This window comes from Peromyscus californicus, unplaced genomic scaffold (assembly GCF_007827085.1).
Source record: "Peromyscus californicus insignis strain IS unplaced genomic scaffold, ASM782708v3 Scaffold_1__1_contigs__length_55948999, whole genome shotgun sequence".
NCBI lineage: Eukaryota > Metazoa > Chordata > Mammalia > Rodentia > Cricetidae > Peromyscus > Peromyscus californicus.
In genome coordinates this window covers 45,379,448-45,401,283 of record NW_026294492.1, presented here as the reverse complement: position 1 = coordinate 45,401,283, position 21,836 = coordinate 45,379,448, and the positions used below count along the sequence as shown (strand labels likewise).

The 21,836-nt window shown below is 38.5% G+C and overlaps 1 protein-coding gene across 7 annotated transcripts in view; it reads right to left on the bottom strand.

Moving 5' to 3' along the window:
- Positions 1–21,836, bottom strand: part of LOC128115675 (vomeronasal type-2 receptor 116-like) — a 65,054-nt gene that overhangs the window by 21,371 nt on the left and 21,847 nt on the right. For 2 of the 7 annotated variants that reach the window (XM_052746645.1, XM_052746644.1), the window contains exons 2-5: positions 6,705–6,984; positions 5,519–6,325; positions 4,469–4,693; positions 3,567–3,690 (exon numbers count right to left, since the gene is read on the bottom strand). In XM_052746645.1, the coding sequence (XP_052602605.1) occupies positions 3,567–3,690; positions 4,469–4,693; positions 5,519–6,325; positions 6,705–6,984 (1,436 nt within the window). Of the gene's footprint in view, positions 1–1,091; positions 1,095–3,566; positions 3,698–4,464; positions 4,694–5,518; positions 6,345–6,702; positions 6,985–21,836 lie in introns of all 7 variants that reach the window. The other 5 variants (XM_052746646.1, XM_052746642.1, XM_052746643.1 and 2 more) reach the window with 5 other exon arrangements.

Sequence of the window (21,836 nt, the reverse complement as noted above, 5' to 3'; positions counted from 1 at the left end):
CACTGGGATTAAAGGTGTGTGCCACCATGCCTGGCTCTGTTCTCAGTGTGGCCTTGAACTCACAGCGATCCAGAAGAATCTCAGCCTCCTGAATGGTAGGATTAAAGACATGTGTTACCACTGCCTAACCTCTATGTTTAATACAGTGGCTGGCTTTTTCCACTGATCTCTGTGCAAGCTTTACTTATTAGAGCATAAATAAAGTATCACCATAGGAGTAGGTGTGGCCCTGGTGGCCATTGAGAATGGGCTTTGGTTTTTCAAAAGATCAAGTCAACATCAGTGTCTCTATCTTCATGTTCCTGAGTATCCGGATGTATAACATTCAGCTACTTCTCAAGAAACATGCCTGTGTCTGTGCTACCATGTTCCCTGACATTTTGGTGATGGACTAAACTTCTGAAACTGTATACAAGCCCCAACTAAATGCTTTACTTTATAAGTATTGGCATGGTTATGGTGTGTCTTCACATCAATACAACATACAGTAAAACATACTAGGGAGTGGGGTATCTCTGTGATAGACTTGGCCATGTGACACAGGATATCTTATGTGACAGACCTAGATGCCAGAATGTGGACTTCGTAACTGTGGAATAGGAAAGCAACTGAATGTTTTAAGTGAGGCTTAATGGACCAAACTAGCTGGAGCATATAAGATAGTCCTAAGGGATATTTGAACTCTTGGACACAGCTCAAGCAGTTTCAGAAGGGAAGAAATTTAGTAAAAAGCTTAAAGACTATTATTTCAATATTTTGACTAAGATTATGTTTGATTTTTGCCCTGGTCCAAAATATATGCCTGATGCTAAATTTAAGATGCTAAAATTAAGGGAATTGAGGAAATTTTAAGATAGCCTAGTGTTGACATATTTATATGTTTATTAGTGGTCGCTCTTATACCAATCTATAATGAAGTAAGGTATAAGCAGTAAGGTGAGCATGGAAAAATACAAAACAAATGGTTTAAGAAGAAAAGGAGCACCAGAAAGTGCAAAGGAGCTAATTCCAGAGCTTAAAGAGATAAAAAGGTTTAAAGAAAAGCCTGATGCTAAATGGAAAAAAAGGAGTGGCAAACTCAGGGCAAGAACCCACTGAGCTAAGATTCCAACTTGAGAAATGAAGTGCATAATATTTCAGTGAAAGAAATAATCAAAAAGACAAAACTAGTAAAAATGTATTTGAATAAGAGGGCCCAGTTCCAACCCTAGTAAGCAGAAAACCTTGGAAGATTTGGCTGCATGGTTCTGGCTTGGAGTAAAGTATAGAAGAAAAGGGTTGTAGAATATTCCTTTATGGCTATGTAAAGCCACTAGGACAGATATTTGTCTGATGGGTCCCTGCATGAAGGCCAAAAGATATCATCGAGTGAAGCTGTGAAGGTAAAACCCAGATTTCATTGGAGATCCCAAGATGTTGGAGATACCAGAATCATGGGATACCTGCAGACAAAATGTTGAACTAGCCCAAAGCAGGCAACAAAACAGAAAGGAGTTGGAGATCTGAAGAGTGCTTAAAACATCAGATATAGAAATGCAGATTTTGAAGTTTGCCCTGTTGAATTTTGGTCTTTCTTTGGGTCCATATTTCTTCATTTTGCTTTTTCCCCTCTCTTTTGAAATGGCAGCATATATTCTATGTATGCTGGAAATATTTGATCTGCTTTTTAATTTTAATTTTTACAATAACTTAAAGGTAAGAGACTGCCAGGAGTCTCAGAAAACACTTCAATCTTTGGATATTTAAACAGTTCTGAGGCTGTGATAGAGTATGAGGCCTTTTGAAGTTGGGCTAAATGCATTTTACATTATAATGTACTTGCAAGCCTATGGAGTCAGGGACTAGTATGTGGTGGTTTCAGTGAGAATGATCCCCATAGGCTGACATGCTTGTTTTCTAGGGAGAGGGATGGTTTGTTGGAGTACATGTGGACTTGTTGAAAGAAGTGTGTCATTGGTGATGTGGTTTAAGTTCTCAAAAGCATAAGCAGCACCACAGCTTCTCTCTTCCTTCTACCTAAGGATCTGGATAGAGAACACTCAGCCACTTTTCCAGAAACATACCTGCCTGTGTGCTACTGGGCTCATTATTATTACAATAGTACCTCTGATAGTATAAATGAGCCCCAATTAAATGCTTTCTTCAAAAAGAATTGTCATGTTTGTGGTGTCTCTTCATAGCAATAGAACACTGACTAAGACAGCATGTCTAGATTGCAAAGCCAGCTGATACAATACTATGTACATTTTGCTTGTGCCCTTAGTCTGTATCTGCATATAGAATCAAGGAAGTACAATTCACTCAGGTGCATACTGTTTACATAAAGCAATATTTCCACTAAAAAAGCTGTTCTTCTCATGCACTAAAATGCCATTCAGTTTCAGTACATCACATCAACAATTAACATAAAGACTTAGAAAAAAAAGGACATTTACTTTTTTCACAAACTTTCATTCCTATAATACCTGTTTATGGACTTCTGTCAATTCACATTTAGATTTGTTCTTGTCACTACTTAACCTGTGTATTAGAAGCAAAATGAAAAACTACAATACACATCAATTTTGAATATGTCACAACATAAAAATACAGATTTTTTAACACTGTATTTAAAATTCATACATTCATATAGTCTATTTGGATTTATTCTACCTTCCTAGTCCTTTCCTATTGACTTGAGAATGGATGCGGCATGTCAAAGTGTTTCAAGTGAGGCTAATGCTGGTGCTGCAGGAAGAAATGAGGGGGATGTAATTAATTTTCAACTAAAATATATTTAAATTAAAAATGTTCTTATGTGTATATGGTATGCCTAAATGTGTGTCCATGATTTTATATGTGAGTGATTTTTGCATGTCAGTGTAAGCACACATGCATCTCTACATGTATTTGTAATTTAGAAGACAATCATTGGTGTTTTTCTTCACTTACCTCTCTTGTAGTAGACTTTTGTTCCCAACTACACATTTCAACATAGATGACATGCAAAATTACGCATATTCTGAATCCATCCCTTATATCTTGGTAGGATGTGATTGCTGAAGAACACTAACAAAAGTTTGGGTGTATTCTTGTGTTCTGCACTATTGACCAAATCATTTCACAATAAGTACTTTATTCTGTAAGCTATTCCTCAAGATCTTAAAAATATTTCTTTAAACAAAAAGAGTCTGAGGTCTTTGCCTAGGACAATCTATGTACCTGGTGGCCAAAATTGTGGACTGACTGATCTTGTTATAAATTCAGTTTGTACAATGAGTTAAGAAAGATTAGGCATATGGATAGCAATAAAATTTTTCTTACAGAATTAATTACAAAATGTTTTTGTTTCTCATCAAACATTCTTTGGAAAATTTAAAAATTTGTAACCATCAAAGTTTAAGAAAGATATGTGGTATAAGGAAGACAAAGTATGTTCATTCCAGGGTTCATAATATGCTTGATATCTATAAAATCATCAAATCAAATTACATATTTTATGTCTTCAGTTTCCTTATAGGCACTTTCTAGTTTTAAAAATAGAATATATTCAGTTTCAGCACCTTCTTCTGCATACTAGCACATACCTGTCTCATTGGAAATCTCATTCTCTGGGCACCAGGCACAATCAAAGCAGCAGTCTGCTGTTTGTTCCTGATGAAATTTCCTGAATCCAGGAGTGCATTTCACACTGCATGTAGAAGTGGGAACCTTAGGGAAATGAAATTTTAGTTGGTAACAGACACAGGTTACAAATATTCTTCTATTATCATGCATTATTTATCAAATTCAGGTATTTGAGCATTTTCTATGAATCTGCAATGAAATTGAAGGCCATACAATATTTAGTACATGGTGTAATATTCTATGTATGAAGTACTTGTTGTAGAGATGAGAAACTGTTTCTTCCTAAATTGAAATGATCTAATAGGAATACTTAGGAGGCATGCATTGCTCTTGATAAGTTTAAAACTTAAAATCAAGCATACTGACTTTGGTGGGAGGGAAAGCAGGGTGGAACAATGAAGAGTAATGGAATGAAGAAAATGAAGCATGTTGTAGGAGACTTTCATTGACTTAAATTTTTTTAAGTTAAAATAAAAGTTTAGGATAAATAAAAATGTTTTGGAAACAATAACATGATATCCTTCATTAGGCTATAAAGATGTTTACATAGAACCACAAAATTTCATGGTTTGTACCCGGTTGAAAATTTTAATAATTTAATATTTTTATTTTGTATATATGTTTCTTTGGTATAAGGTTAATTGGAATATAACCCTAGGTATCCATGGAAGCCAAAAGGATTGTATCCCCAACACCTGGACTTAAAGGAAGTTGTGAGCCATCAAAAACAGGTGCTCAGTGAACTGAGCTTTGGCCCTTCCCAAGAGCAGTGATTGTTTTTAACATCCAACCCATCACTCCCATGGTACAAATTTTTATAACACAGATGTACTTAAAAGAATGAAAATTATGGTGTACACACCGGTGTTTCTCCAATGGATGACTCTATGTCTTCAGAAATGTGTAGTTGTTGGCTTTGTGGGAAATAGGAAGAATAACTTCCTATCTTCACCTTTAATCCAAAGCCATGTGGGGAATTCCAAATGTTGTAAATGTCATACTCTGCACACAGTTTTTCTCTCAGATTCATATTCACCAGCTCCCCGACAGGGTTAATAAATACTCTATTCCTCAGCAAAGAAGCCATCTAAGTGAGATGAATCATTAGAATACATATACCCACCCAGTAAGGCAAAATGATATTGTGAATGAACACAAATTTTCAATGTCTTCTAGAAAAGACAACTGTGTTGAAGATATCCTATCTACTGAAATACAAAATATCTCATGGGTAACTATTATTTGTTATTCATCGTATCGATTTATCATGGTGAAAAAGGTCAGAAGACATGCTTACCAAATAATGAGTAAAATAATGAAAGAGATCAGAACATTTATTATTTATATGAAAACTGTCAAAATGGATGTTTTTACATATGTGAGTATATGTCTGTGTGTGTGTTCATAGCAAAAATTATTTTTAAAAAGAGAGAAGTCATTAAATTAAGGAGTGAGATGCCTGGAAGTTGTTGAAAGGGAGAGTGGTATAGTACATGTCATGTAAATACAGTATACATATATGATATAAAATAAAATTAATAACATGCAGTCATCACTCCTTGTTAACATACTTAACTGAAACTCCATATTAACAATTATTTGACATTGATCAACACATATTTTGTTTATTGAGATAGAAATTCTCTTCTAGTTGTCACTGAAATTTTTGTGATAAAATTTTCCATTACTATTTCTAATATTAAAATCATTTTTGAAAATATTAGTACACATTCTCACAAAAATAATTTGTCTTCATATAAAATATTGTCATCCATTGAATGTTAATCACATGAAGTCTATTCATCCATATGAAAGATTAAAATTAGGAACTTCTGAGTAATAGAAATCTTTGTATTGAGAAAACAATCATTTAAAAATATCATGACTTAAGCATGATGGAAAGATAATTTACCTGATGACAGTCATAGAATATTCCTTGTGTTTTGGCTATATGCTGAGAGTCTACTTGTTGAGAAATGATTTCATGGTAGGTGTGGGCAACAGCATACACAGCATTGTATAAATTGTAGCCTTCTTCACTCAGGACCATGTCAAATCTGTGTTGTGATAACCATTCCAATGTAGTGTTGAATGAGCAATGATTCATTGAGCTGTAGTTTGTCTTACAGATTGAACAATTAAAATAATTCCACTTTGTTCTCATCTGAGAAATGTCTACTGGATATTTGGAAGTGTTCATTGTTTGCATAAAGTTCAAAAATTTAGAAACCTTACCATGGTGATGTGCAAAAGTGACAGTCCCATAGAAAGGGTCAAGGCTGAAATTTCTCTTACTTGTGGTGACATCCCATCTTGAGGTGGTGACCCAAATTCTGTATACACCTAAATATTCCCATCGTCTAAAACTGACTTCAAGGGTAGAGTTCATCTCACCATAAATGATAACAACCTTTGCTGATGATGTCATTATTTGTTTTTCATATATTCCAGCCCTTGTCATGTATAACTGCATGTTTTCTGGGACCACATTCACAAAAGCTAAACAGACTCCTTTTCTTTGCATCTCTTCTCTCAAGTCTGAGAGAAACTGAATTCCCTGGTCATCATCTGAGACAACCAGCCCTACCCAAGTCCATGTAAAATAAAGCATCAAAGAGACCATGGCCTTGGGCAAACATGTATCTTTTTGTGCTATCTGGCAGACATAGGGAAACTGTATATTGTCACTCAGGATAGGATGATATGGTCCAAAGAAAATCTGAAGGATGAAGAACGGAGGAAGCAATTTGAGGAATATTATTGGCAGGACATTCATTGTTATATATGAGTTGTGTTACTCACCTTCCAGAACTCCTACAAAGGACAGTAAGATTGCCATATAAATGTTGTGTATTAGTCCTTTTGTATTCTAGAATATTTCTGACAAATCTGAATGTTTAACAAAATTTTGCATGTTTCTCCAATTCTTTTATTTTTGTAATACAAAGAAATGTTGGTGACATGCCAATATGTGATTCCTTAAGCCTTTAGAATATGTAGAGCAGCACACACAAACCCATGTTTCCGATTCATTCTCTATAAGGACTTGGGATTAGTATAGACAAGCTGTTACCTCTCATTTTACCACACAGCCTTACCTTTGGATACCTGTCATAGGTCATCAGTTTCAAAGATGTAGTCCATGATGGCCCTGTAAGTTCTACATCACATACAGATATTCCACAGTCATAATTAAGAATTCTTGATGTGTTGTTTTGTAATAAATTTAGTTTGTCCATTATTTCCAATGTACCAAAACAGAAGCCAACAACAAACGAAAAATTCAAAGACATGTTGGGTAAAAGGTAAGGGTTCCTGTTGATCTCATCAGTAGCAAAAAACAATACCAGAAAAAACTCATATTTTCCTTTTGGTATTCTAAAAAAGGACAGATGAGCGTCAAGGAGGATATTATATATATGAAATTTTCAAACCAATTGACTCAAACCTTTTTCTCTGCCCTCTCTATATTTCTGTATTAATTCTATATCTCCTCTTATAAAGACAGAGAAAAGAGATCTTTAAAGTTTAAACCACTTTCAGAATTCATCCAAGTAAATCATTCTGATACAAGAATTTTTTTCTTTGTGAAAACCTGTAAAGAGCTTGTGTGATCCCAGAATACCATTCATGAACTAGAACATAGCCAAAGACTTTCACTCTGCTATAAAATTTGGGGGACTGTCAGTCTAGAGGAACTTGAAAAAAATATTATTTGATCCATGTATCTGCAGAATGGTACTTTATCCTTTAATTGTTAAATGATAATTACAGAAGGATTGAAGTTTAACAGATTTTATTAATGAAAATTTTCAATCATATATAAAAAGCATCTTGACCATATTGAGTACATCAGAAATCATACAATAGATGCTGGCCCACAAATCCCCATGGAAGACTCCTGCTCTGTTTTGGCCACACCAGTACTAGGAACTTAAGGAGAGCAAGGAAATATAAATATATAAGGAAGAAGTCAAACTACTGATATTTGTAGTTGTTATTATAGTATACATAAGTGACACTCAAAATTCTATCAGGGAACTCCTAAAACAGATAAATACCTTTAGTGAATTGGCTGGCTACAAAATTAACTAAAAAAAAAACACTATCCCTCTTATATATGAATGATTAATGGACTGAGAATGTAATCAGGAGAAAAAACCCTTCACAATAGCCAAAAATAATTAGAAATACCTTGGTGTAACTCTAACCATGCAAGTGAAACTCATATAGGACAATATTTTCAAGTCTTTGAAGAAAGAAATTGATAAAGATATCAGAATATGGAAAGATCTCCCATCTTCATGGATCAGTAGAATTAATATAGTAAAAATGGCAATCTTACCAAAAGCCATATATAAATTAATTGCAATCCCCATCAAACTCCAACACAATTCTTTTTTTTTTTTTTTTTTTTTTTTTTTTTTTTTTTTTTTTTGGTTTTCGAGACAGGGTTTCTCTGTGTAGCTTTGTGCCTTTCCTGGAACTTGCTTTGTAGACCAGGCTGGCCTTGAACTCACAGACATCTGACTGGCTCTGCCTCCCGAGTGCTGGGATTAAAGGCGTGCACCGCCACCACCTGGCAGTCAACACAATTCTTTACAGATCTTGAATAAACAATACTCAACTTCATATGGAAAAGCAAGAAATCAAAAAACAAAAGAATAACTTCCAGAGGTACTATCATCTCTGATGTCAAGCTCTACTACATAGCTATAGTAATAAAAACCACAGGGGATCCAGGGCATTGGTATAAAAACAGAGAGGATAATAAATGGGATCAAATTGAAGATCTAGTGATAAATCCAAAAACTTACAGACACCTTATTTTTGACAAAGAAATTAAATTTATACTAAGAAAAAAAGAGTCTTCAACAAATGGTGCTAGCAAAACTGAATGCCCACATGTAGAAGAATGCAAATAAATCCATATCTATAACTCTGCACAAACTCAAGTCCAAGTAGATCAAAGCCTTCAATATAAAACCAGTTACAATGAACCTGACAGAAGAGAAAACTGGAAAGAGCCCTGACCACATTGACACAGCTGACTACTTTCTGAAGAGAATACCAATAGCACAAGCTCTAAGACTGACAATTAATAAATAAGACCTTATGAAACTGAAAAGCTTCTGTAAGACAAAGGACACCATCAATAGGACACAGTGGCAGCCTACAAAATAGGAAAAGGTCTTTAACAACTCCACATCGGACAAAACATATAAAGAACTGATTTCCAAATATATAAATGTCTGATTTCCAAAATATATAAGGAACTGGAAAAATTAGACAGCAACAAACCAAATAAGCCAATTAAAAAGTGGAATACAGATCTAAACAGCAAATTCTCAAAAGAATAGTCACGAACAGCTGATCAGTTCTGAAAGAAATGTTCAACATCCTTAGCCATCAGGAAAATGCAAATCAAAACTTCACTGTGATTCAATTTTGTATCTGTCATAATGCCTAAGACCAATAACACAAGTGACAGTTCACCCTGGTGAGGATAGATTATAAGGTTAGTACTCATCTATTGCTGATAGGAGTGCACACTTGTACAGCCACTATAGAAATCAGTGTAGTTGTTCTTCATTAAGAAGGGAATCATTGTACCTGAATATCCAGCTATTCCACTTTTAGACATACCTAAAGGATGTTTCATCCTACCACCATGACACTTGCTCAACCATATTCATTCCTGCTCTATTCTTATCTGCCAGAAAGTGTAAACAACCTACATGTCCCTGAGTGAAAAAAATGGATAAAGAAAATGTGTAGTACATTTATACAATGAGATATTACTCAGCTGTTAAAAAATGACATCATGAAATTTTTAGGCAAGTGGATTAAACTAAAAAAAAAATTACCCTAAGTAAGAAAAGATAAACCCAGAAAGATAAATATGGTCTTTGCTCATTTATATGTGGATATTATCTGCTAAATAAATGATAATCCAGCTACAATCTGTAGATCCAGAGAGATTAGGAATAGAAGGACCAAGGGGGAACATGTGGATCTCATTGGGAGGTGGAAATAGAATAAATATTATGGGAGGACTGGACATGGTTGATGACAACTGGGGGATAATGTGGGGGGAAAGTAAGAGAAATTGGGATGGGGAAGGAAATGTGAGGAGAGACATCTAGCATTTGGGGGCATTTAAAGATTGACAAGGAAATCAATTGCAGTGTGAATTTCCTAAAATATGTGAAAGTGGTGGTAATGAAGTCTCTTAACCATGAAGGGGATAGATTCCCCACTGGCAACTCTAGTCACCAAATAATGCTTCTAGTACCAGAACTGGGTTTCATCCAATTTTGTTGGTGGTCAGAGAGGTTCCATAGAAATTCTCAACAGCCCATACTGTTGGCAAGACAATAGTATGCTCCTGCAAACTGTACAGCAAAGCTTCATTGCTGAAGACAACACCTACACAATGCATTGAATATGTAGAGGTCAAGTTGCTGCCTCCATAGAACCTTTACACCTACATTATAGTGCCTTTGGCATGGAAAAGCACTCTGAAGGCTACCAAAAAGAAACTTAAGGATCAACTCAGCCACATAACATTTGATCTACAATCTCTTCTGCCTGCAAAATATGCTAGGGCAATGTTGGCACAAAACTTGTGAGAGTAAGCAACCAATCTCTGTTTTGTCTTAGGGGCCATTCTACCAGAAGGAACCCATATCAACCCAACTGTGATTAGAAAGAACCAGAGAAGAGATTCACAAGAGACCTGGGGTAAACCAAAGACTACTAGTCTAAAAACAAGTAACAATAAAATGCCTCCTCATGATATTCTCATATACTCCTTATTCCTTATTCAAACATTATCAGAGAAGCTTCCTTCTACCATACATGACAATAAATACAGAGACCCACAGCCAGACATTATGCAGATATAGTAAGACACCTTAGAACCTGTAGCTCAAATTGGATGTCTCTACCAAACACCTCCCTTCAGAGTTTTAGAACTTGCCTGGAAGTGAATGTGGAAAGAGTGCCAGAGCCAAAGAGGATGGAGCACACAAGGTCAACAAAGCCCTCTAAATCAATTGAACAAAGCTCACATGAACTTAAAGAGACTGAAGAAGCAAGCACTTGGGCTCATACAAGTTTGCACCAGTACTCTGCATATATATTAAATTGATTTCAATTTACTTTGGGGATGGGACTACTAAGTGTGTGAATGAGTGAGTCTCTAATTGTTGTGCCTTTTCTTGGAGCCCTTTTCCTTATGTGTTATTTTGTTTTTTGTTTGCTTTTTGTTATGTTTTATCTTGTTCAACTTTTTGTGGTGGTTGGGTTTTTTTTTAATCTTAATATATTTTACTTTGTTATGTTTGGTTGTCATCTCTTAGAATCCAGTTCTTTTATAATGAAATAGAGAAAGGTAGTAGATTCAGATGGGACTAGATATGTTAGGAACTTGCAGGAATAATGTGAGGGGAATTGTAATAAGGATATTTTATGGGAGAAAATAATCTATTTTTAATAAAATGGGTAAAAGTAAAAAAAGATTATAACAAAACCTTGATCAGTTAGGGAAGGAAGAAAATAAGAGGAGTTTCTCAGCAATTTGCAGGACTCAGGTGGTAGAGGATAGTGTTAACTTCCCCCCAGACTCCCAGGTCTAGTAGATCACAACTACCAGTAGCCTGCTTAGCACCAAAGGCCAAAGGTTGATCACCATCGTACCAAGCTCATGAATTCTATGCCCAGGCATATAAGAGATGAAAAGCAGAATCTATGCATCATGCCTTGTGGCTGAGGTAGGTAGGGTTCAAACATGCACTATGTGTGACTCAACCAGCAGCCCTCCAGGAATGAACAGACTATTATAGTAAGTGAATACAGAGTGGGGAAAAGGAAGAAATAGAGAGGCAGAATGGTTCATGGGCTAGGGAAAGAGGAAGATCTGAAGGAGTGATTGTGGTGAGGAGCAGGCTGACATGAAATGTCTGCTTGCCACCCAAGTCCAAGATGATGTCCAGGCCAGGGCTATTGCCAAGGTGCAAGTCTTGGCCCAAGGTCCAGAAGCATCTAAGTGGCCTGGGTTGATGTCTTTAGCTCTTGTCACCAGTGAGGCCCCTGCAGAGCTCTGGGGTCCTGCCACCATCTGGAGCCATGATGAGTTCTAAGAGCCACACTGCTGCAGGGACTTTGCCACCCTGAGTGGCATACACTGCTACCTGGGATCACAGTGACAATCAGACCTGGGCTGCTGCTGAGGACCATGTCTGGATCCATGGTCCTATCAAAGCTGAGATCTGTGTTGATGACCAGTGGCCCATGTTGTTACCAAAGGCCAGAAATGTGCCCAGGGTCTAGGCTGCAAGCTGTGACCATGTTGGTGTCCAAGGACTGTGCTTTCACTGAGGCCATGCACAGTTGAGTGACCAGCACTGTGACCTGGGGCCATTGTTTTATCTGTGTCAGGGTTGCTGCCTAGGGCCATGTCATGGTCCTGAAGCATCCAGGGTCTGTGTTGATATCAATAGCTCCTTATATTATCAAAGGCCATGCCACTGCTATGGGTCTGAGCTACCACTTAGCCCATGTTGCCACCAGAGAACATATATGATACCAGGAGTCTGTGTGCCAACCTGTGGCCAGTTGTGTGTCCAAAGGCCATGCAACTTCCAGGAACATTCTGATCAGAGAGGCCTATGCTCTCATGTGGGGCTATTATGTCATTTGGTCAAAGGCTGATGCTGATGGATATGTCTGCATCAGTGACCCAACAGGAAACAAGGTCTGAATTAATGTCCAGGTTTCCTCTTAAAATTGAGGGCCATGCAGATGATGAGGTTCTAGTCAGTCACCTGAGATAATCTCAGTATCCCCATCCCATGCTTCTGCTAGGCCTGTAGTGATTTGGAAAGCTTATGCTGCCACATGGGGACTTGGAGACATCTAGGCCTAGGCTGCTGCCTAGGAATATGTCTAACACCATGGCTCTGCAGCAGCCAGGGCCTGGGGTAAGGTCTATGGGTCTTGTTTTCATCAAAGAGCCTGCAGATACACTGTATCTGGTCAGCAATCTGGGACTTGGCTGGTGTCTAAAGGCCATGCCAATTGCAGACCCATACTTACCTGTGTGGTTAGTGTTGCTACTGGAACTATGCTGTTATTTGGTCCTGATATGATGCCAAGGACAATATCTACATCCATGGTCCTTCTGCTACTGGCGTTTGTGATGATGTCCATGGCCAGTGTTAGCACAGGGGGTAATAGGAACCACATGTGTGGAAATCCAAAGGCTATAGAGAGCTATATGCACACTTCACTGGACCTGGGATATCTGGCCCTGCTCCTATGAAGATACTGCAGTGGGAGAGCTGGCCCTACTCCTCAGAGGAGAGTTGGACCCACACTTGTGAACTATGACCCAATGTTCAGCAATGGGCATGCTATTCACCTGGCCAGCACAATAGACATGACCCCTGGAGCCCACTAAGGTTTTCTAGTGGCTTTACCCAGCAGGACTGCATTAGAGGATGAATGAACCACAGGCCTGAGTATCAGGTGTATGGAAGGGTCTACACTTGTCTGTATCTCGCAAGAGGGAGGTCTTTTGCCCCTCAACTTGGCATTGTTATAAAAAGCCCTTTTGAATAAAGTGCTGACCAGGTGGATAAAGATCCAGTCCCTCCCTAGGCTATTCTGTGTTTCTCTCTCTCTCAAGATATTTCTATTTAATATTTCCTGCTGCTCCTACTCAAGTACCCTGGGGAAAAGTGGGGGTGGGGTGGCCCACCATAGATGGCACCATTGAACAGGGACAAAGACAAAGACAACAAAAGTAGGATTTTGGCCCTGACAGAAAGCAGTTGGGCCTGTATGGTTTTTTAGTGAATAAAGAAAAGTGAGGCAAGGAGTTTTGTCCTCAGTAGAAAAAGAAACAAAAGGACTAAAAGTATGTCCCAAGAGGCTGCAGAGTAGATTTCTCTCTTTCGAGGTCTCTCTCTCTCTCTCTCTCTCTCTCTCTCTCTCTCTCTCTCTCTCTCTCTTTCTCTCTACTTCTATCTATAACAATTAGGAAAGTAGGATATAGGAATATAGGGTAAGAAAAAAAGTAAGATAGAGTAGGAATATTAGGAAGAAATTTTAGGATAAAGATAAGCAACAAGATGTAGGAACTATGTCCTTAATTTTTCAACTATGAGGCTAGGCACACAAGCTTGGAAAAACTGGAGGAAAAGAAAAACCATGCAGAAAAAAGCTTCCAGTGGAAGCTTTTGGCCTGGGGACAGCAAAAATGCTAAGTCCAAGCAGCTGAGGAAATAATTTTCCCTCAGGCAAAGGAAAGTGAAATAAATTTTTTCACTCTGCAGATGCTGCCACTGTGTAGAAACACCATACCATCAGGATTAGTTTCCTATTGGCTATGAAGCCAAAGTTTAGAGAACAGAACTCTTAGGAAAACTGTAGAGTCTTTCTCTCTCAAAAACTGAAAGCTTTCTTGGAAAAACTTAGCAATCCCTCTCTAAAAAACTAAAAGCCTTTAAGAACTTTCTTTCTCCAATTCTCTTTCTAAATGGGCAAATTTAGATTCACCTGGAAGAATGCAGGAAGTAACCTATGGTTCACTCTAAGAAAAAACAAAAAGATCTCTTGGTACTAGACAAATCCTCTCTGCTAAGGTCTTTCCCTACAAGCTAATATAAAAAAAGCAGCCAGAAATCCCCCTGCAGCTGGAACACTCAGGAAATTGCAGGCAGAGGAAGAAGTAAAGCTGAGCTGCAGCTTTGGTTGCTGGGGAATCAGAGACTGTGTGCCTGGGGAGGAGACAAGTGGGGACAAGACAAAGAACTACCCAGGGGAAAAGCTCTCTTTTCTGTCAGAGAAAGGACCTTTCTGAAAAAGCTCTGTTTAAGTGCCTTCACTTTCCCTTACTCACCTAGTGAGGAGAGGGAGTGAAGCCCTGAAGGGTCTTAGCCTCTGGCAATAAGCTCCATCTGAGTGTGAATGGACAGACAGATGCTACCCACTGGGGAACAGGATCAGATGAAAGGCCTGATTAGGGAAGTACACCTGTCCTAATATGAGCTTAGGGAAAACAAAAACTTCTGATAAAAAAAAGCAGAAGCTTGATTTCAGTGTGAACACAAACCACACAGATCCTGTAAACAGAAAGGGGAAGTAGCATACTTTAAAGCCAATATGGGAAATGTAGTTTGAAAAAGTAGCTTGGAAAATGTAGTAATGGCTTGGTGATACAGAGAAAGGCACCATGGAAAATGTACTTTTTTCAGCACAAAATGGCAATAGTGTCTAAAAACTCATTTTTTTTTCAGCTCAGAATGAAATTTCTTTTCAAATCAATGCTGGAAAGCTTAATTTTACCTCATGAGAACTAAGAACATGTGAACAACTTCCATCTAAAGAGATAATTAAAGTGCTAGTACCGTTTGTCAAGAAGTCACTTTGAAAACCTTAATAAAACAAAGAAAAGTCCATACACTGGAAAATTGCATTGTAGATGGAGATTAAACTCCGGAAAACATAGCTGTCTTACTAAAAGTTGAAAAGCTACAACTACAGTCTGAGTTAAATAATGCATGGATAGAGTATATCACAGCTACTAGGAGAATTGGCATCAAGGATTCAGAAGCTAATATACTAAGTCATAAAAATGTTCTTCCTCAGAGTAAGCTAATGAAGGATGTACTTCATGAAACAGTATCTATGCTCTTGACTCCTTTGAATATTAAAAGTTTTGGTGAACAAACAACCTTGCCAGAAATATTGGGCTAATAAAAATCTATCAGAAACCTCAACATTATTAAAAGAACTCACGGTGAATACACCTTTAAAAATTAAGAAAGAGGAAAATTGTCTGAGAGTTTGGTGATGAGTATGGAACAGAGGAATATCAGCTCCAATAAAAAGCTGAACAGAAATGGAGCTCAGAGCCACATCACTTTGCACTAGTGGCAAATCAATGCAAGCTCCTTTAACACAGTGTCTAAGAGCTGTACAAGAAGTTTTTGGTAAGTACTTTCTGGCAGTTCAATATGGTAATTTCATCCTCACCCTAAGGCAAGGCTTCTGTGTCAACTGAGTGAAACCAACAGTGTTTGTCTGAATTAAAGCACTCAGGGGAGCTCTTATGAACTTGGGTAAAGGGACAGCCTCCAGTTAGAAAGTATTACCACTGAGTGCATCTCTGTTGGTTCCTGAACATCTGAGAGAACTCAGAAGGAAAGGTGACTTTGTGTAAGTGGCATTGTCCCGAGAGTGTTTCAGACCCCTAGCTACAAGTGTTACAACTCCATGTCAACAGCACTCACTAAATTCGAGGGTTGAGGGAGATCCATTGACAAATTAGGCTCTTGTTTCCAACTGTCAGAACTTCCATAATGATATCAAAGCTCACTATAAACTCTGAACTTTAATAAAAAAAAAATCTGAACCTTGGAAATGATTTGTGTACTTCAGGTCTTGTTAATAGTGTAGTTAAGAACTTGTTTTAGGTGTTAAGAAATCTCTTATAGATGTTTACTAAGCTCTGCTAAGAGATTCTTTCCAGTTTAAGTTAGTTCCATTAAGAGGGTCTTTCTAATAGTTCTATAGTTTTCTCTTAAATATAAGTTTGGTAAATAGTGCTTCTAAGAAATCTTTTCTAAGAGATGTGTGAGGTGATAATAGTTCAGAGATCTCTTCTAGATGTTAAGGTTTATAAAGTAGTCCTATAGAATGTAAGTTTAAATAAGAAGTGTAAATATATATAGTAAAGTAAGTCAATAAGCTTAGTTTGATAAATGTAGGTTCAAATATATTAGGGTAGAATAAACTTTAGGCATAAGGATATTGTGTAGGCTTAAGTAAGACTTGGGTATGATAGAAATTTAGAGTACAGTAAGTTTTTTCCCTCTGAGTACAAGCAGAACCTGGTACACAGAAAGCAGTGTCCATAGCAGACTGAAAACCTGGCAGTCTGAGCAGCTTCAGAAGCTCCAGAAGCCACCAACAATGGCAAATGTTGGAGGTAGTACAAAGGGAAGTGGACAAGCATTGGTAGTTTTGACCCTTGGGACATCAATGCAGCACAGATGGCAGATGCCTGAGACAGTGAGAGCATCTTAGGTTCTGCAAGCTTTCTGCCAAGAGGAAGCCACAGTGAGGAGCAGAGTAGAGATGCTAAGACATGAGAAAGGTGAACAGCAGGCAGCATCTTGGAGAACAGAGTGGCTTTCCTCACCTCAAGAAAGGTGAACAGTGAGCAAGTGGTGGGCAGTGGTGACTGCTGAGATCACACTACTGCCAGGGGCAGAGAAGCAGTGTCAGTATAAGACAAGCAGCTGAGATGCACTGGAGCCAGGTAGCTATGATGGTGAGAGATGTGCCCCAGCTGAAGAGCCAGACTGGGTCTCTGTGGGAACTGCTGAGACAGAAGCAGCCTGAGCTGCCAGCATCCGGATGTAACTGGAATCATGGAAATGCCCTAGGGCTACATGTGGCCATGGAGGTTTCCAGGACCCATGGTATTGAGCACAGGGCCTCCCATGAAGCAGGTAATAGGACCCAAGGAAGCCACATATCATAGCAGCTGTGTTTCTTCCAAGAGCCAGGGTTACTGTAGTAAAGCCACTGCTCAGCTTGTAGAAGCTGGAGGAAACTTAAGCCCATATGGCATGAGGCAATTGAGAACGCACTAGCCTCAGGGCACATGGGTCCTGGGAACACCCAGTCACAGGAAACACAGACAGAATGGGACTGTAAAAGCTGCAAAAGACTGAACAGAGCTAACAGCTAAAGCCACACAGTTTCTGTTTGCTGGTTGTAAGAAAGTCTCTTATGAGAGGACTTTATGCTAACCAGCTCTTGTGGAGCTAATAGATTTCTGCCCTGAGGCAAAGTTCCTCAGGAAAGAGTGCCATAATATGCTGTTGTAAATTAAAATGCCTCTGAGACCGAGAACAAAAGTTGTAGAGATGCTTGTTTGAACTAATATTGTTAACTGCAACAAGTTTTTGGTTGTGAGAAATGTTTCTTCATATTTGAAAGACTAGTAGCAGAATTTAATTTCTTTTAACTTTTCAGACTTAAGAAATGGTTTGAACAGGAGTGATTGCATTATACATTAGTCAATTTTGAATTTACTTATGCATATAGACTGTATCAACTGTGTTGATTCATGAACTGGTATTATGTTAAAAATGGAAGTGTTTAAATAGAGAAGTTTGGGTTTTTTCTACCTAGGCTCAAGATTTAGTTTAAAAAATTATAAAGAAATGGGAGAGTTAATATTCCTCAGTTTATTTAATTTAAAAAATATTTTCTGGTAACTTGAGTGGGTTAATGTTATGTTTTGTATAGTTCTATTAAGAAATTGGTCTTGAATGTAGGTTTGTAGGATTTATAATTGTGTATAGTAACATTTTTGAGTTATTACGTTAACCTATTGATATTGACTCACCATAGTTTGGTGCAGTTAAGAGATATTTAAGCTTGATGTGAATACATCAGAAGTTTATCCTATTTTTGTTAGCAAGAAATTCAAATGGTTCTATTAAGAGTTTACATTTGGATGTAAGTTTCAGAGAATTGTAATTATGTATAGCAATATTTAAGTTAGAATTTTCTTAACCTGATAACATTAATAATGAACCTAAGGGAGTCTTTAAGTTTAATGTGATTACATCAAGAGTTTTATTATTACTATTATTATATTATTTTGAAGAAGGGCTTGGTGCAGCTAAGTCTGCTGTATTCATCTTAGACCAATTCCAAAAAGGATATTCCATCTTTATCATCCTCTACTTCTCCACTGGGAGGAGTGACAGCTATGGAGATTGCTGTGAGCTCTTAATGGGGAGCTGTTATAAAATATTAAGAGGAGAAACCTATTGGAGCCCACTGAGGTTTCCTAGTAGCTTTACCTAGCAGAACGAAATAAGAGGATGATTGGGCCATGGGCCTGAGTACCAGTTGTTTGGAAAGATCTACACTTGACTGTATCTAGCAAGAGGGAGGTCTTTTGCCCCTCCCCTTGTAATTGTTATAAAAAGCCCTTTTGAATAAAGTTCTGGCCTGGTGGATAGGGATCCAGGCCCTCCTGAGGTACTTCTCTCTCTCTCTCTCTCTCTCTCTCTCTCTCTCTCTCTCTCTCTCTCTCAAATATATATATATATATATATATATATATATATATATATATATATATATATATATATATATATATATGCTACTCCTGCTCAAGAGTCCCCTGGTAAAAAGTGGGGGTGGGATGGCTCCCCACAGAACCTATTGTCAGGAATTCAGGTGGGCTGACCCACAGGGTGTAAGAGTAGGATAGTTGACCCCAACCCCCTTGTCTGCTATGTGGTAGCATAGATGAAAGATGTCATCCCCTACTCACCCTTTCCCATCTGTGGCAGGTGAGAGACATGGCCCAATGTTTGTGAGACTGTGAGACCTATGCCTGCTCCATACCAGCTTCAGTACACAGGAGAGAGGGTCCTGCATCCCTACTTGATAGCACATTAGACATGATCCTGTTGTCATGGGCACAGTTGTGCCAGACTTCTGGACATGAAAGCTGGAGATCTGACACCACCCCCATCACTCATATGCCCTCTATAGCAATCAGAAGAGAGGGCGCTGTGCCTTACCTTGGCAAAACAGTAGAGTTGACCCTGGTGGAGTGAGTGCTGGTGAGCCAGGTCTGAGGAACCAAGAACAGGAGAATTGGCCCTACTCTTTGATATATGCTGCACTGTGTGACCTAGCCAAGCCAGTGTTGGAGAGCTCACCCATGTTGTGAAGACCAGGGAAAGCTGGTTGAATGACCAGCTCAGCTACAACCCAGTTCCAGAATAAGACCTACGTCTTAGCCCACCCCAACTTTCACTGCATCTATAAACTATTGGAGTGCATGCAGTGAGGAACCTACATATCCAATATTGCAGAATCTCCACCACACAGAACAACAACAGAATATCTGAGAGGAACTCCAGAGAGAGCTTATTATGGATACTATAGCAGAAGTAAATGGCCTTGAAGCAGAGCAACGATTCATTGCAACAAACACTTACAAGTAAAAATCAATAAATTAAAGGGTAAACTGTGTGACTGAAGAGGCTACACTACAGCTTCTACAAGAAGAACTTCTTCTCCTTCTTCTACTTCTTCTTCTCCTTGCTCTTCCTCCTCCTTCTCCTCCTCCTTCTTCTTCTCCTTCATCTTCTTGGGTTTGATTTAAACTTTGATTTCTTTTAGTGGAGAGGTTTCATGGCCAGCAGCAGATAAGAGGGAATGGGGAGATAAATGGGATCAGGATGCACAATGTGAAGTCTCAAAAGTATCAATAAATGTTAAATAGAGAGAAAAAGAAATTTAATAATAAAAATGTATGGCTAGAAAAATTCTAAAGTAAAAAACAAAATCCTTTGATCACCAGAGTAGGTCAGTTCAGGCTTTCTCTCCACCATTGCCAGCAGTCTATTGTAGAGGTATCTTTGTGGATTTCTGGGGACCTCTCTAGCACTTTGCTTCTTCCTATTCCCATGGGGTCTTCATTTATCATGGTCTCTTTTTCTTTGTTCTCCCTCTGTTCTTGATCCAGTTGGGGTCTCCCATTGGCAAGAAAGAGGAGGGATTGTTGAGACCATGATTAGAAAAAGCACAGGGACAAATAGCCAAACTAGTGGAAACACATGAGCTATAAACCAATAGCTGAGGAGCCCCCAACTGGATCAGGCCCTCTGGATAAGTGAGACAGTTGATTAGTTTGAACTGTTTGGGAGGCCCCCAGGCAGTGGGACTGGGACCTGCCCTTAGTACCTGAGCTGGCTGTTTGGAGCCTGGGGCCTATGCAGGGACATTTTGCTCAGCCTGGGTGAAGGGGGAAGGGGACTGGACCTGCCTTAACTGAATCTACCAGGCTGAGCTGAATCCCCAGGGGAGTCCTTGCCCTGGGGGAGATGGGAATGGGGGGTGAGCTGGGGGGAGTGCGTGGGGGTGGGAGAGGGGAGGACAGGAGAACCCATGGCTGATATGTAAAATTAAATTAAATTATAAAGTAAAAAAAAGAAAAAGGAAAAAAATCCTGGCACCCAAGTCAACTAGAAGCCCCCTGAAAAAGCACAGGCCACACCAAACCATCAAAACTCCAAGGAGGATTCATACCATGGGACTCCCTTCATACTCTTAGTCTGCACCCACCCTAGCCCCAATCCCTCCACAGCTGAGTGCAGTGTCCTTATACCTAATGTGGGCAGAGAACCCTCTGCTTCCCAAGTGGCTACCCCATCCATCAGAAGTCTATCTCATAATATGAGTGGACACCCTCTGCTCAGAGACAGTCCACATAGTCTGGAAGATCACAGAAGAAACACAAGAAAGGAATCACCCATCCAACAAAGTAAGATGCAGAAGTCAACATGTAGACCAATAATCATCTCAAACACAGATGGCTCAATACCAATGTAAGAACACAACAACAGCCAAGTCAATTTGCCACCTCCAGAGCTAAGCTATATTACTACAGCAAATCCTTAATATTCCAACCCATCTGAAGCACAAGAAAAAGACCTTAAAATCAAGTTTATGAAGATGATAGAGGTCCTTAAATGGGAAGTGTATAAATCCATTAAAGAAAGCAAAGAAAAAGAAAAAGAGTTGAAGGAAATCATTAAAATTTCCTGAAAATGGAAAAGAGAGTAATAAGATAGATCCATCAATCAAAGAAGATGTTAAATCTAAAAAATTCCTGACAAAAAACATCAAGGAAATCCGGGATACCCTGAAAAGCTCAACCCTAAGAATAATAGAAATCAAAGGAGAAGAATCCCCACTCAATGGCCCAGAAAATATATTCAACAATATCATAGAAGAAAATCATTATAACCTAAAGAAGGACATGACTATAAAGGCATAGGAAGCTTACAGAAAACCAAACAGACTGGAAAGGAAAAACAAGTGCCCTCACAACATAAATATCAAACACTAAACACACAGAACAAAGAAATCATATTAAAAGCCACAAAAGAAAAAGAGCAAATAAATAATAAAGGCAGAACCATCAGAATTACACCTGATTTATTGGTGGAGACTATAAGTCAGAAGAGCCTAGACACATGTCCTACATACATTAACAGACCACAGAATGTGGCACAGACTACTATACCTAGGAAAACTTTCAATAACCATAGATGAAGAAATAAAGATAGTCCGTGATAATGAAAAATTTAATCAATATCTATCTACAAATTCAGCTG